Here is a 15,897-nt window from a genome sequence, read left to right as displayed (position 1 = left end):
AGATGTGGCGGGGCAGGGATCAGTGCCACATGGCGGTTGTCTGTGTATCTGTACCCATTTATGGTCAGGAGGAATGCCTTCAGTGTCAAGCAAATTGCTTGCAACTTCAGCAAGTTGCAATCTCCACTGGAGACCAGAATCCTCCAATTTCCACCTCATCCTGATGACCTCCCTAGCAAAGCAACAATGCATCAATCATAACTGTTAGCTCTGCGAAGGATAGGGAGAAGGGTCTCAAGCAGGTCCAGTCACAGCTGAGCAGCCAGCACTGTAATCTTTTGCAGTCTACTTCGATGCCTGGATGGAATAGGACAGGTCGCCCTGGTGCCAAGTTCACAGTGACTTCAAATCCCATTGCAGAGTGTGCATGTGTCACTTTGTGGTCCACAAGCAGGATGCAGGAGGCCAAAAGGCAGTCAACTCTGACTGGTCTCACCGAGACCAAGTACAATGGTTGAAACATAGGGATCATAGCCCAGGATGTCTTGGACTCATTGAGAAAGAAGAATGGGTCAAAAGAGCACCTTATCCAGGATGGCTATGATGAAGGGAAGCCATTGTGAAGGTGTGATTTGAGCAGATTGATGGAAAAGCCCAACAGATCAGCCATCGGCTGGAGTTGGCCCACAAATGTTTGGAGCAAGCACGCCTTCAGTAGTCAGTCATTGAGGTATGGGAATACTGGTATGCTCAACCTCCACAGATGAGATGCGACTACCATAATCATCTTGGTGAACACCCAAGGAGCACCAGTAAGGCCAAAGTGGAGCAAAGAGGACTGAAAGTGCCTGTGGCCTACTTGAAACCGTAGGTAACGCCTGTAGGACGTCAGGAAGGGGATGTGAAAGTATGTGTCCTGTAACTCCAGCGCTACCATCCAATCTAATGGATTCAGGGTAGACATGACTAGGACTAGGGTGAGCATCTTGAACTTGTGCTTCTTGAGGAAGAAGTTCAGAAGAGGAAGATCTAGGATGGGATGAAGGCCTACATCTTTCTTTGGCACAAGAAAATACCAGAAAAAGCAATCAGTCCCGATCTCTGATGCCGCCAACCACTCTAGTGCTCCCTTGGTCAAGACAGCTTGAACTACACCATGGAGTATAGGTGGCATGTCCTGAGATAGGATAGGAAGGTAAGGGAGTATCTGTGTTCCACCATTTAGAGCACCAATTGGACATACATGATGCTCTGCTATCTGGGGAGGTAAAAAGTGAACTATGTGCGATCATGTGCCACCAAGGACAAATTAAAGCGGTTTTGCAGCACCTTCAAGGGTAGGTGGTGGTGTTTTGGAAGCACTTTCCCCCTAAGGGCCTCGACGCGGTCAGCCTGCTTCCTGGTGTCCTCAAAAGGACTTGGAGGCATCTTGATGCTGAGGCACATACAGTCTCAACCTCTGCTGGTAGCCTCTACCGAAGCCTCGAAAGGGGCCCTGTTGTTGGGGGAACTGCAGAATAGGCTTTGCCTTGTCTAGAGTGGATGGTGGCTTGTTGTCTTTAAATCTCTCTAAAGACCAGTAAGCCTTTGCTCCAAACAACCTGTCAAAGGACATGTCTATTACGGACTGCTGTATATTAGATGAAACCTTGTCAAGCAAATCAATGCGGGCGCGGAAGCCCCATACTGATTCTTGCTGCCCTACGCAGTGTCCAGACCTAAACGTATAATCTACTTCATTGTGTCTTGATCATCAGAAATAAGATCAGCCTGATATCTTCTGGGACAGCTGGCAAGAGGTCAGACACCCTGTCCCACATCGTATGTGAGTACCTACCCTGGAGTCAGGAGGTGGCAACACTGGCAGTGGAGGACATTCTATTTGCAAATGTTTCTATTCTCTTGGAGCCATAAGTAAGGAATTTTGGTTTTGGCGGCTGGTGGGTGCCTTTAGCACTAAACTGCGGAGTTAGATGCAGTAGACGATAACCCGGGTTCCAAGGAGCAGGCCTGCGTCGTCCTGCACCTACCTACTCAATGGGGGACAGATCCTGGTTTTACCGAGGCGCCTACTAAGATGTCAATGAGAGCCTAACTGAAAGGCTGTAGAGGCTCTTGGTTGGTCTGAGCTGGGTTTAGGACCTCAGTGACGGTATCTGATTTGACTTCTTGCATGAGAAGATTTAGGTCCAGGACCTCTGCTGCCCTCCTGATCAGGAACCACCGTGGCAAAGGAGGCAAAGTCTTCAGTAGCCATAGCCAGGTTTGGGGAAGATAGTCCAGTATCTGGCGATATATATCCTCTTCATCACAAAAATCACCTTCATAATTACCATCCTGATCTTAGTGCTGCTATGGCTCTGGGTTGGATTGGCATAATGTTGCTGGCCAGTAAAGTGGATAGGGGCTGAGCTATCAAATCAACAAAACTATTGGATATGTATCTGGCATCGAGGATCGACCTGGGGGTATCAGACGTTGTGCTGGGGATGGAGCTGGAGGTGCCGGGCTATTCGAATTGGCCGACGACGGGCGGAGGTCAAGAGGCACAGTTGGGAGATAGTCACTGTTTGCACCCGGTCGTTTTGGGGCCCATATCTGCACACTGTAGAGGGCAAAAATTACATTCGAGGGAGAAAAGTCTGCCAAATAGATAGAATGCTACAGATTCCTGCTGGCAAAATTCCAGGTAGACCAAACTCTTAATGCCCCTCCTAGTGTTAGCAGTTCTTGATAACATGCTCTATTTGTGCAGCTTCTATGAAATTAAGTTAAGTACACCTAAAACACTTAATAATCAGAAAATAAAATAAAACATCAGAAGTAGGAAATACAAAAAGGACATATAGAAGATTTATTTTAAAAGAGAAAACAAAGGTTAATTGAATTTTTACCTTTTATTGCAAATGGTGTGTATTAAATTCAGCGCTACAGGACTTTCCACAGGATAGTCATTCTGAGGAAGGTTTTCCCCTAAATAAATAAATAAAAAAGTGCTGTGAACCAATGCACTTCAAAACAAACAAGCTACTTTGCCAATGGAAATCGCCCATACATTCTACAGGGAATAACACCCAAAATACAAGGTATGAAAGATCACACGACATAGCCCTCTTCGGACTTAAAGGTCAACTCGTGCTGTAAGATGACACAAACTTCTGACCAGGAGGATACAAATGAGAGAGCAGCTGTTGAAAAGTGAAACTTTAAATACATTTCATGACAAAAGAGCAAAATGCATTACAATTTAATTTGAAAATAAATATGCTTCTACTTGTACCCCTTTATAAGCCCTTAATCTTTATTAGTTGTAATGTCAACCATAGGATAAGCTTATCCCAACTTGGAGAATCAGGGATAGCACAGGTGGCATTCTCTTCCCATCTGTGTTGATGGCATACCTACTATTATCCCACCCTCTGTAGGCAATGAACATTGCAGTGCCACCTGCAAAGACAGGAAAATGACAGCTACGTGAGGAGGAAAAGGAAGCATTAGTTCAGTGTTAAAGTAAATACATTTTGATATGTCTAATGCTACCTCAGACCTGGCACTGTGTGCTTGCATATTTGCATGAGGAGGTGACTTGTACAAAAATTGAAATGTCGGATATAGTAGGTTATTTATGTTCCATTACCCACCTTACTCAAATCAATATCACTATGGATGGCTAGGCACTGGCAAGATAAGCTGATTTTCTTGGTCCTGTCCAGATAAAGCTATATGGCTCACCTAGCCAACACGTTGTGAATCACTACCACAGAATGGGGGTTCACTCTTGGGATAAAAAAGGGTTGAATTTGGAGAACCACTTAGTCACAATGAACAATGTAAAAATGTTTCAGATTAACTCAGGCTTATATTTATTTCATTGATGTGGATCATCTAAAGAACTGAAAAAGAGTAAAGGGTAGCTTTAAGGAAATAGTTGTAGTCTGTTAAGGGTAAAAAGTTCAAAAGATTTGTGTTTAAGTCAACCGAGTACAAGTTTCAAATTTAATCTGGCAATACACCTTTTAACCAAAATACGAAGGAGACAGATAAGAAAACATTTAGTGCTAAGGGTGAGTATCTCTGCAATGTGGGAATATAGATGGAAAAAATTCTGAGAAGCAGCTATCTAACAAACACACCGGTATCACCCTGCGTCGTGGTTTTGGTCGTTGGCAATACTACTCGACGGCAACAAAAACTGCCCACATACTTATAAGGAGGAATGTATATGATTTGTCTCAAAGCACGTATGGAATGATTCATAGTCGGCTCTCTCCCTCCAACTTCAATAAATGTAGACAAATCTGGTGTCAGACAAATGTGGTATAGAAAGGAAGAAAGAACGACCTATCCACTGCATCAGATTAAGGACCATACGTTAAATGGGTGACTGCTGCCACAGTACTTGAATGGAGAGTATGATTCTGCCTAAAAGAGCAACAACATCACTAATGTGGAAGAAAGGATAGATGACCCAAGACATTCAACTGAAATGAGAGAGACCCTTTTTTTTTTGCTTGATTGTAGACAACCGATTTATATGAATTAAGAAGGTGAATACATTGAAAAATGCTTATGCAATCCAGTAAATTCACCCTATAAGGAGTTTATGCTGCTGATGCTTATTTGGTAACACTGCAACAGGAATATCTTTGGATAGGATGTCTTGCTATTTTACTGGGTTTTTGAGGAGCTCAGCAGTGCTTTACACTTCCCAGCTTAAGAGTTAATTTATTGTTCCTTTTTTTGTAAAAATGAACTCAAGAGTCTCCCGCATGATGGACTCCCCAGGCAGTCAAAGCTGTTCTTGCAAAACCATGTCATGCTGGTAGTAACTCAAAGCAGTGATTCACTAGATGTCTGGATTAATGGTTTGAACTCACTGATTGGTGTAAACTGTCTGCTGAACACCACGAATGCTCCAACACCTAAAGCACAGCCAAACAGTAAACCAAGCAGGAATAGAAGAAAAATAGAAAAACTGAAAGCACACAATGAAAGAAAAACTGAAAAGAAGGGCTCTACAGAATGAAAATTCTGACAACAAGAGAAAACTATTTCAATCCATAAAAGGATGGAGACCGTTAAGACTGTGCACCTGCACGGGGTAACGGATGTGGATATATATTGTGTGCATATGCACATGGATTTTATAAAGAGCTCAGAATCTTGCCTCTAGTCACATAGTACCTATTGGAATAGATGTGAGCAAAGACGCTTGAATAAACACAAGCCTCCATCTAATATATTTAAACATGTTTACATCACAGATTACTTACTAGATGGAATAGCACTTCTTGTTGGAATCACAGGTCTTTTGTCGCCATCTGAACTGCTGGTACTACTCCAACTCCCCCAACTTCCACGGCTCGCTCGCACGCTCCCCCGAGAACTACCACAGTCAGAGCTTGAATCTGAAGAAATCTTCTCCCTAGCATTCTGTTTAGAAGTGTGAAAAACCTCTGTAAAACAGAAAGACATCAACATTTCATTGTAGGCCTTGGTCACATGCATTTTTGAGCTGCTCTAAGGTACAGAGAAAATTGTTCTTTTGCTGCCTTCTGCCTCAAAAGGGTTGATTATTTAAAAAATTTTATTAAGCGAAGAAATGGACTATGACTTTTGTGCCGGGACATCTGGGCAGACTGCTCTCCCTTTTTCCCCAAACTGCAGTCTGAGGGCTCACCTTTAAGAGTATACTTAAAACATAATACCTTCCTATTTCTAGCGTCAACCCATCCTTCCATCACGCCCCCGCGCGTCGCCACCCGGAAAAGCACGCTATTTAACCAAACGCTGATATTCCTTCGGTGTTCCTCGGGGCGCCAATGCGGGTCTTGGATTAGGCACAGCAGCCGTTTGTTGTTCTACACACAGTAAGTCTACAGACTCGATGCGGGTGGGCACCGCTAAGTCTATACCCCCCCCACCCCACGCCCTTGTTTCTTACTGCTCTTGTCCTTATTCTCAGATCGTGTAAGGAACTAGCTCCCTGACCCCGGCGCCCATGAGGCACGCTAATCTAGCGCCGCAAGTAAGCCTCGCGCCACCTACTACCCCCTTGTTTTCCACACCTTTATGTGTCTCCCTTGTGTATTACACAGTATCCACGAAGCATGCTCTCATGTGTTTTATGCACGCCCTCACTTAGTCGAGTGAGAGCGTAGACACCCACGTAAATGCAATTTAAACAGTCAGTGTGTACTTGAGAATGACGCTGGAGTCCCTTGCCTGTGCTATTAGAATACATCCCTCGATCCGAGGCATCCACATCACACCCACAGACGCGGAAGAGGAGAAAATCTCCCTTTACGCAGACAATATCCTGCTATACATCACGTGCCCTGAGACGCCGATACTGGTCCTCTTTGATTTGATTACCGAATACGGACAACACTCAGGCTACAAAATCAGTTGGAATAAATCCACAATATACTGTCCGTCTGATGCATCCCTAGATTGTCCTCTGCCTGGAGAATTGCAAGTGTGTTTTGAGGCGTTTTAAGTATCTAGGAATCTTTGTTAAGCCCCAATCGGAGGTGTGCAGACGTGAGAACCTGAACGTCATCCTGAGTAAATTTAGGGCTGATATAGAGAGATGGAAAAACCTTCCTCTACCCCTGATGGGCCGCGCTGCTTTTTAAAAATGACCACTCTGCCACAACTCTTATATGCCCCTCCAAAACACATATTCTGCTGAGGGATATTTTCACTGAAATCGATGGCAAAATTAGATCTATAGTATGGCAGGACAGACAGCCCAGAATTGTGCTACAGACACTGCGGTGCAACCCCTACAATGGAGGAATTGCACTCCCTGATGTAGAGGCCTACTACTGGGCATCCCACCTGATCTCCGTAAATGAATTGGCGCACAAACAGAGACCACCCCACATACCGTCTTGAAAGGAAGACAATGCAACCCCGCACACATCTACATTATCTATACGGGGGAAAGCACAGCTCAAGACTGCTACCGGCGACTCAAGTGACACTATCAGCATGGAAGAGGGCTAGCAGGACCCTGGGTTGGGCAAAGCGGATTACGCATTCAACACAGCTCAGGGAGGGGGCCTGGCTTAGAGAAATCTGTAAACTCACCAGGTTCGAGATCTGGGACCTCCTTGGAATATCCACGATAGGGGACATAGTTGAAAAAAGGGAACTTCAAACATGGACTAAATTTAAGCAAGAATATAATATGACTGACTCCCAATTCCTTAAGTACGCACAATCGCGTCACGCGTGGCAGGCGGAAAACATCCCCTATGAGCAACTCCCGGTATACGCTCCACTAGAAGGTAGGCTCCTCCAGGAGGAACTTATTGATAAAGCGTTCTCCTTCACATATAAAACCATCAATAATAATCTTCCAGACGGCCTGCTAGGTCTCCGAGCAAGATGGGAGAGGGACATGGGATCCTTAGAGGATATTGATTGGGAGGCGGCACTGATACACCCCAGAGAGGTGTCCATAAAAGCGCGACTTAGTCGAACTCAATTTAAAAATTTTCCCTGAACGTACTAAGACAGGGAAAGACTCCATAGGACGGGGAGGGCAAAGTCGCTGCTGTGTTTGATGTGCAAAAACACTAGTAGTGATTTCTACCATATGATCTGGGCTTGCCCTGCACTTAGATCATACTGGACGCTGGGGATTGGCTTATTGGGAACGGTCTTGGGGGTAACACTACCAATGGAACCCAAATTCATGCTCCTGGGGATCCCTAGCGAAGTGGATGTAAATAGGATCCAGTTGATCTTTGCCTCTTAGTGGCTGGTAGTGGCCAAACGGGACATAGCCAAGAACTGGGGAGTGGCCGACAGACCGTCCATACAGGAATGGACTAAGGGGATGGACTTGTACATGACTGCCGAGCAAGTCACATATCGTAATAGGGGTGCCCGAGGAAATTTCCCAAGATATGGGACCCAAGGAGAAAACACTTTGGGTTGGATACAGGGAGTGAGATGCAGTAGTCCACGGGTCACACGACACAGGAGACTATGACAGGGACCTGAGTCTATAACGCTTCACAAGAATATACCACCAACTTACAGAACACCGTTTCTTGGTCCAAGAGGACAGTTGCCACCGGCATGCATTGGTTTTCAATGGTTCATTGGTCGGGAGGGGGGAAAGGGTCCAATGATAATGATTATATTAGCAATGATTTCAGCTCTACTTCTGTTACTGTACCATACATGACTTCCTTAGTGCTAATTGTTCAGTTGTATAAAATACATACAAAAAAGTGCTCCTCTTTATATCACACCCAAAGGGACTTTAGTGTTGTGTTCCTCTATATCACCTTTGCAAATAAGAAATTCCTGGATAGGTTTATCGGATTATACACACCCTAGTGAAAATTCAGTGGTAGGGGTGGGAGACACACCTGTCAGTTTTCCTATTCTACGCAAAGGCTATAGTTCGCTTTGGGGGTTGGGGAAATCTACAAGATGAGCGCCCCAAATCAGAGCAGTCACTACAGGGTGTTCATACAATCTAAAACCATAAAGTCACTACAACACTGAGCACCAGTACAACAGAATATGTGTTAGATAAAGAAAATATCAAACTGTTGAACTCTATAAAGGAACAGACAGCCATACCAAATCTCCATAAACTCATGGCAATCTTCATCGTTCACATATTCTAAACGCTCACTATGACTATCTCCTCATAATCATTTCCTCAAACTGAATAATCCCTTACTTGTTCATACAACCTGACGTACATCATAACTGTCATATCAAATCTTTTTTTTTTTACTTCAAACAAACACATCTTTTTTTTTTTTTTTAAACCTTTATTAGCATCAAAAGGATATACAATTCTAGGCCTACAACCAAATCGGCCGGCATCAATATGTAGAGCGGTCAAAGGTTCCAAGGCAAACAGTACAGATTCAATCAGCAAAAAGCACAGGCAAAACAATCGTAAAAAGGGAGGAAGACACCTAGGAACCAGACGGCCAAGAAACAGGAGCAAAAAAGGTTAGTTTTATAATATGGGGACAAGGAGTACGATAGGCTCACTTTCAATATAGAGGCGTCCGAAGTCCCAAAACCATCCTCAGCGACAATAAGGGGGCATGGGGCCGCAACACAGGAGAGGCAACACAATACACACCGGGAGACAGAGACATTTTAGACATAATCGACACGTGTTCATTATCATCTTTACATGCCCACCACCCAAACCACAGCCAAGCCAGGACAGAGGGATCGGACAAACATTACATCAAAACTAACCCGTCATAGTGACCTCTAGGAAACGGGGGGGGGGGGCAGGAAAAGGGGAGAGAGGGGGAAAAGAGGGGGAGGGGAGAAGGACAAAGCGGAAAAGTGATAAAAGGAAATGAAACACAAAAACGAAAGAAAGAAGACCACGCCGAAACAGGCGTCCCGTGGCGAGAGGACAGGAGAAAACAGGAGCATCCGTAACAAGGAGGGTACAGCAATCGAGACGAAAAGTAACCAACCCAAAAGAGGAGGATCGACGACGCCACATACCCCACCCCGAAAACACCACGGGATGCAAGGACAGACGCGGAATTACTATAAAGAGATACAAAAGGGCCATAGAACCATAAAACAAACAACAAATAGATCCCAACCCACCCATCCCACCCTGCACCCCTGTAGAAGGCTATGGCCTACCCTTCAGACAGCGTGCCTGTCGCCCTAAACCAGAACCCGAAATATAGCAAGAAAGAAAGAGAGAAGAACGAGACAAAAAGAAACATAAACATAGATAAAGAAAACAGGAGGGAGGAGCATGAAAACAGAAATCAATATGGTCGGCCGCAGCCCCCCGCCCAACCAAACAATCGCATCAAAAAACAGACCAGGACGACACCATTTCAAGCGCCATAAAACTTACAGAGGAGAGGACCTCCCACCGCGCTATAGGTACAAACAATCGCGCCACGAAGTCGTACAGCAAGAATCCCCAGGAGTCGCGCATATCACCCCCATCCCTTCCGAACCACAAATTCTACCCACCACATGACAATGTAAAGTGAGCTGCTCAATACAAGACCAGCACACAATCGAATAAAATTTTGACTGCCATGTAGACAAGGGGGGTCAATCGGTCCGCAAGTGAGCAAAAGTCTGAGTAGAGAGTTTATAAGCATCAGCAATCGCAGCACGGGTGATGAAGAGCAGGAGATTAGTTTCGCCGTTTGGGAAAGCGAGGGGTGCTCTGCAATAGACAAATGCGAAGCCATCGGTGCAGGCGCAGGCGGCAGTCCACCAATATTTCCGGGCATCCCAGCCGAACAGGGCTGCGGCACAATGTCCAAGTCCCTGGGGTCAGAACCTCGAAAAGCAGGGAGCTCCAAAGTCACCGGCACACCAAATGATCGTCGATCAGCGGCGGCAACACTTGCAGCAGTCGAGGGGGGCGAGGCAATGGAGTCTCTGAAACAAGAGGGAGGCAAGAAGAAACGGCTGCTCAAAATGGCGGAAGATCGCGGCGGGCTCACGGGGACATCGGGGGCCAGGAATGCGCGCAGGGATCGCAGAGCTTCCAGGATATCTCTGAGGGTAAGCTCCCGCTCACCAGACCAGACCCCCGCGCAATCAGGCAACCCAAGCCCGCCGCCACGAGGCGATACAAGTTCCAGATGGCCGGCCGCCATTTCGCGAAGTCAGCCCAGTCGCCAACCTCCGCGACTCTCAAAAACAATTCCAAAATGTAGGACTTTACAGAGCTCCGGGGGGCTCCCAGCAATGGCAGCCTTGGTGCAGAAAGGATGTCTGCCCAATGCGGGTCTCCGCCTACACCAGCACCGGCGCCCCAAACAAGCAGAGTCCGGGCGCAGAGGTCCAGGGCCGCCGGACACAGCAGCGGCGGGGGGGACCCCTTCACAGAATCAGTCCCCGGTGCATCTCACCCACATCAGCCTCGCGGCCACCAGGGCAGGCCCGGATCAGGATCGCCGGGATGTTCGCACAACGGCTCTCATCATTGGTTCACTCTCTCGACCGGGGCCAACAGTCGTCGGATCCCACAGGCTAGGTCCCGGTCTAGGTTCCACGGAGGCCCCGGTCTTGCGGAGGGCACAACTTCGGAACCGCTGCACGTCGAAACCTCCGGGCCAAACGGTAAGTACAAGTGAGGTGTTCCGTCTCCAATTCTACGATAATGTGTCGTCTCCGGACAGGATATGATACAGGATATACGATCAGGCCGGAGGGCTGCGGGAGCCGAGCTAAAAGGCGACCATTACGCTCGCGAGCTTGGCTCCTCCAAACAAACACATCTTTAATTTGAATGGGCAATTTGGCTGCTGGCAGACCCACCAAGAAGACATTATGCTACTTCAGTTCTCTCTGATTTGTTTATAGTATTTATGTCAAGGTGCCTGGTTGATAAGACAATAATTAAAGGACCACAACTCTGGCTTAAGTGAAGTTGTGTTTTTTCGGACTTTGCCCTCTGACAGCGCTGCAAGAGTAGTTGATGAAGTGTGAAAATGTGACTGTATCGCTTTACTCCTGATCAGCTTGCAATGGCCACGTAGCTGAGAAAGTCATTGAAGGTCCTCTTTATCTACAAAGCAATAATACTCCACAGCCCATCAGATCTTCATGAGTAACCAAACTCTGTAGGGAGATCCCAATTGACAAGGAGCAAATGATGCCTCCCATCAAATTAAAAAGTGGGAAACCAAGCATTGGCATTCGAATCTCAAAGACGCTAGAACGAAATACCGGAGGACAACAGTTAGCCGCCTTTGGAACAGCAATTCACATACTAAAGGAACCCTGCTGAAAAAACAGTATGAAGCAGATTGAACTCCATTCAATTCTTCCCCTAACTTAAATGCATGGATCCTTCTAGCGTTGTTCCCCTTCATCTGCATGGTATGTATTTATGCTTTTACATGTGCAACTCTTAAACACCTTTCGGTTAGTCTGTGCTATACAAGTATTGCAAAAAAAATTAATAATTCACATTAAAGAATATGTGGGTCTATATTTAAGTTAGTTCATGATATAGCAGTGGTGATATTTTGTTACAGATGATAATGAAATGACCCAATATTCTGGCACTTTATGCATATTATAAAAATAAAAAGGGAAAAAAAGGCTTTGATTTTCTTGTTAAATGCAACCCCATAAATAAGCATATGTGCTGCTAACATGTCTCTCCCTGCTCCCTCAGTGCCTGCCATAAAACATTATCCTAACAAATTTAGCACGACTGAACTTTTGCAACTGGGAATATGATTCACCACTTCTTAATTTTTGTTGGTGCCAGTCTGAAATTAGTTTTCACACTGTAGAGATAAATTTACTGTACTTACGAACAATCTCACTATGTGATTTTGTACTTTACTCCCCTAGAAAAGAACTATTAGGGAAAGATGAGCAAGGCACAGAATACAACTACCGCATGGCTATACAAGACATTTACATCACCAGAAATACATACCTATTTCTGTATGCAAAGGTAAACTTGGAGACTTTTGGTCGCTTTTGCAAACATCCCCATGTCCTGCTGGATACCAGCTTCGTGGTCTGTTAGCTCTAAGCTCAGGTCTTTCGAACTCTGAGCAGAAGTGTGAGGACTCATTCTGTTCAGGAACCCTGCAATAACATAAAACAGGTGTAATAGAGTCCTTTGAGTTTATATTGGTACAATGATGCACAACAATTCTAAGCGGTAACAGATAGGATCTTTGTGGCTTTATTGAACGCCACTGTGTAAATTGAATGACAGCAAGTTATGGGACATCACCTATAACACTATTCAACTATTTCAGCATGTTCCTTCAAACGCAGGACAAAAACACTGCTATTTAAGGACTGCTCACAAAAATTCTGAGCAAATACATTGAAATATATAAGTTACTCATTAGCCAGAAGAGAGATCTAGACATGAAAACATTAACTGTGCAGACATTAACACAGTGAAACATGCACAAGAGATACAGGAAACAGGCAAGCGTGAGCAGCTAAGTGCATGCAGCTCGATATTGCCACAGAGTGATGGAGCCGAGCCATATATAAGCACTGATTCTCTGCATGGTTAAGTCAGTTTTTTGTCATTTCCCTCTTCGCACCTTCAGGCATGGAGAATGAATGGTTGGCACCAGTGTCCCAGTCACTAATTTTGGACCTTTTCAGATGTTTTACAGAGACCACTCCACAGAATGGGGAGGTGAGACAAAGTATGCACTAGAAAGAGCATTACTGAAGGTAAGTTACTTGCTGCTGTGATGAATACTTAAAAAACTCAGGTTCCTCACATAAGAATATATACCAAAGCAATAGTTTCCCAGGTTTAGGGTATGTGGAGCGGGTTCAGTTGAATGAATCCTGCAGGACCAAGCAGGTGAAATGCCCATCTTGCCTGACCTGGCTGACAAGGCAGTCGTTCTTTGTGAAAGTGTGCCTTGACGGCCACGTTGCAGCCTGGCAGATGACAAGGTTGGGCACTCCGTGTGATAAAGGAGTGGTAGCAGCCCCTCTTGGATATCATGAATAGGGCAATGAGGGATGGTACTTTCCCTTCGCAATGGAAGAGGGCAGTGGTAAAGCCATTGCTTAAGAAGTCAACATTGGACCCTGGGGTTCTTAAAAACTTTCGTCCAATTTCGCTACTCCCCGCTCCTGCTAAGATGCTGGAAACCCATCTGAACCAGCATCTTGCAGCCTTTCTGGAAAACTCTGGCCATCTGGATCATTCACAGCACGGATTTAGGAGGGGGCATAGTACCGAGTCGGCCCTTACCATAGTGTTGGACAACATCCGCACCCGAGTTGATAGGGGCAAGACCACCCTCCTCATCCTGTTAGACCTTACGGCTGCGTTTGATACCCTCTCTCCCTTGGTGTTAACATCTCGCCTGAGGGAGATTGGGGTGAAGGTGTCAGCACTTAGTTTGCTGACCTCCTTTTTTGACCAGAGGGAACAGAGAGTGAAGCTGGGGGAGTTTCTATCTCCATCCCTGCCTGTGCACTGTGGGGTCCCTCAGGGGTCGGCACTAAGTCCGACCCTTTTCAACATCTATGTGACCCCACTTGCCAGACTTATTAGATCTTTTGGGATGGAGGTAGTATCCTACACCGACGACACCCAGATCTTGGTCTCACTCTCCCAGCCTGTCAGCTCGGTTGTCTCCAATTTTAGACTCTGTATGGAGGCAGTCGCTCAATGGATGATCTGCAATTCATTGAAATTAAATGGGGAGAAGACGGAGATCTTGGTGTTTGGAGGAAAGGAGGACATTTGGTCGGCGAATTGGTGGCCCGCATCATTGGGAACATGCCCGGTACCTGCTGCCTTAGCTAAAAATTTGGGAGTCCTAATCGATCCTACTCTCAGTTTGCGTCAGCAGGTGAATAGAACAGTCTCCACCTGCTGGGGCTTAATCCATATCTTGAGGAAGATTAAGCACTATCTATCTCAACAGGCGAGAAAGCAAGTCGTGGTTGCACCCATAGGCTCCCGACTTGATTACTGTAATGCGCTGTATGCAGGACTCAACAAGGGGTTGCTTCGGCGACTACAAATGGTCCAGAATGCGGCGGCCAAGTTTGTGTTAGACCTACCCAAACGTGCGTCAGCCACTTCTGCAAGTAAAGCTTTACACTGGCTCCCGATTGAGGACAGGATTTTCTTTAAAATAATGTGTCTGACCTATGGGGCCTTGGCAAGAAATAGGTCAGGTGGGATAAGAGACCTTTTGGTTCCTTATATCCCCTCCAGAAATCTGCGTTCCACTGATAAGTCGCTGCTATTAGTACCCCGCGTCCACAGAGCTAAATGGGGTGGCAGAGCTTTCTCTAGTTTAGCACCGAAAATGTGGAACGCCTTACCTGTAGAAATTAAGTCCCTTCCTACTATGCAGTCCTTTAGAAAGGCCCTGAAGACTCGGCTATTTGCCAAAGCCTACCTGTAGTTTTGTTTTGTCTTCTTTTGAACTTTTTGATAGGCGCCTTGATGCCTTCGGGTTTTAGTTGCGCAATACAAGTTATTTTTCATTCATTCATTCAGCCTTAGTCCAGGTGTAATGCGCACTCAGCCCTTTCGGGGGCTGCTTCATGGGAAGTGCATAAACGATCGCTAAGGCGGATTATCCACCTCGACAAGGTTCAACGTCCACTCAGTAGCCCTTGGTACGATCAAGTAAAAGCTTTAAGCCGTTTTGTGGTCCAGCAGATGGAGCCTCTCCTCTTCTTTCAAGGCGCAAGTGGATTTAAGAACACCAACAGAATGGTGGATTGCCCAACGTGAAAGGGAGTTGCAACTTTTGGAAAGAATGCCACTCAAGTCCTCAGCAAGACTTGTTACGGAAAAATGTAGGGTGGTTGCACTAAAAGTAACTGAAGGCACTTACGCAACAAAGTTTACATAATTGCAATGAGGAAGATGGTCTTCAAAGTCAATAGATGCAACAAGCAGTTCTGCACCGGCTAACAGGCCGCGCACGAGAAGTGTCAAGACCAAGTTAATGTCCCACTGTGGCATCACAAATGGTTTGGGAGGGAACATATATGTCAAATCTCTAATAAATCTCATCACAAACGGTGATTTAAATGAGGTTTACCGGTCAGGCAAATGCAGAAACAAATTTAACAGTGCTCACTGCAAGACCCTGCTGGGTCAAAGGTAAAACAAGCAAAAGGATGACCAACAGCTATGCTTGTAAGGGGACAATTTGACGAAAGCACTAATTTGTCCCAGCACTCAACATAAATGTATTTTGAGGAAGGGGGCCTGGCGGCAAAGATGAGATCTACAACTTCAAGTGACAGATGAAAAGCAGTCAGTTGCTGTTGCTCAGTCTCCAAGCTTGTAGGTGTAGATTGTTCAGATTCGAGTGGAGGACCCTGCGCTGTTGCAGAGAGAGGATGTACTCCTGAAATAGTAGCCTGATCAGAGAATAGATGCCTATGTTCAGGGACCACACTCTCCTGGCCCAATCCTGAGTCACTAGTATG

The 15,897-nt window shown here is 45.8% G+C and overlaps 1 protein-coding gene across 1 annotated transcript in view; it reads right to left on the bottom strand.

Moving 5' to 3' along the window:
- TMEM131L (transmembrane 131 like) overlaps window positions 1–15,897 on the bottom strand; it is a 673,742-nt gene that overhangs the window by 85,860 nt on the left and 571,985 nt on the right. Inside the window, exons 28-30 of the mRNA XM_078676947.1 lie at window positions 12,383–12,537; window positions 5,214–5,396; window positions 2,835–2,913 (exon numbers count right to left, since the gene is read on the bottom strand). Of these exons, the coding sequence (XP_078533073.1) occupies window positions 2,835–2,913; window positions 5,214–5,396; window positions 12,383–12,537 (417 nt within the window). The remainder of the gene's footprint in view (window positions 1–2,834; window positions 2,914–5,213; window positions 5,397–12,382; window positions 12,538–15,897) is intronic.

The sequence above is a fragment of the Lissotriton helveticus genome, chromosome 2_1, assembly GCF_964261635.1.
Source record: "Lissotriton helveticus chromosome 2_1, aLisHel1.1, whole genome shotgun sequence".
Lineage (NCBI taxonomy): Eukaryota > Metazoa > Chordata > Amphibia > Caudata > Salamandridae > Lissotriton > Lissotriton helveticus.
Note: the sequence above shows the minus strand (reverse complement) of the source record. Positions and strands in the feature narration are given on the sequence as shown.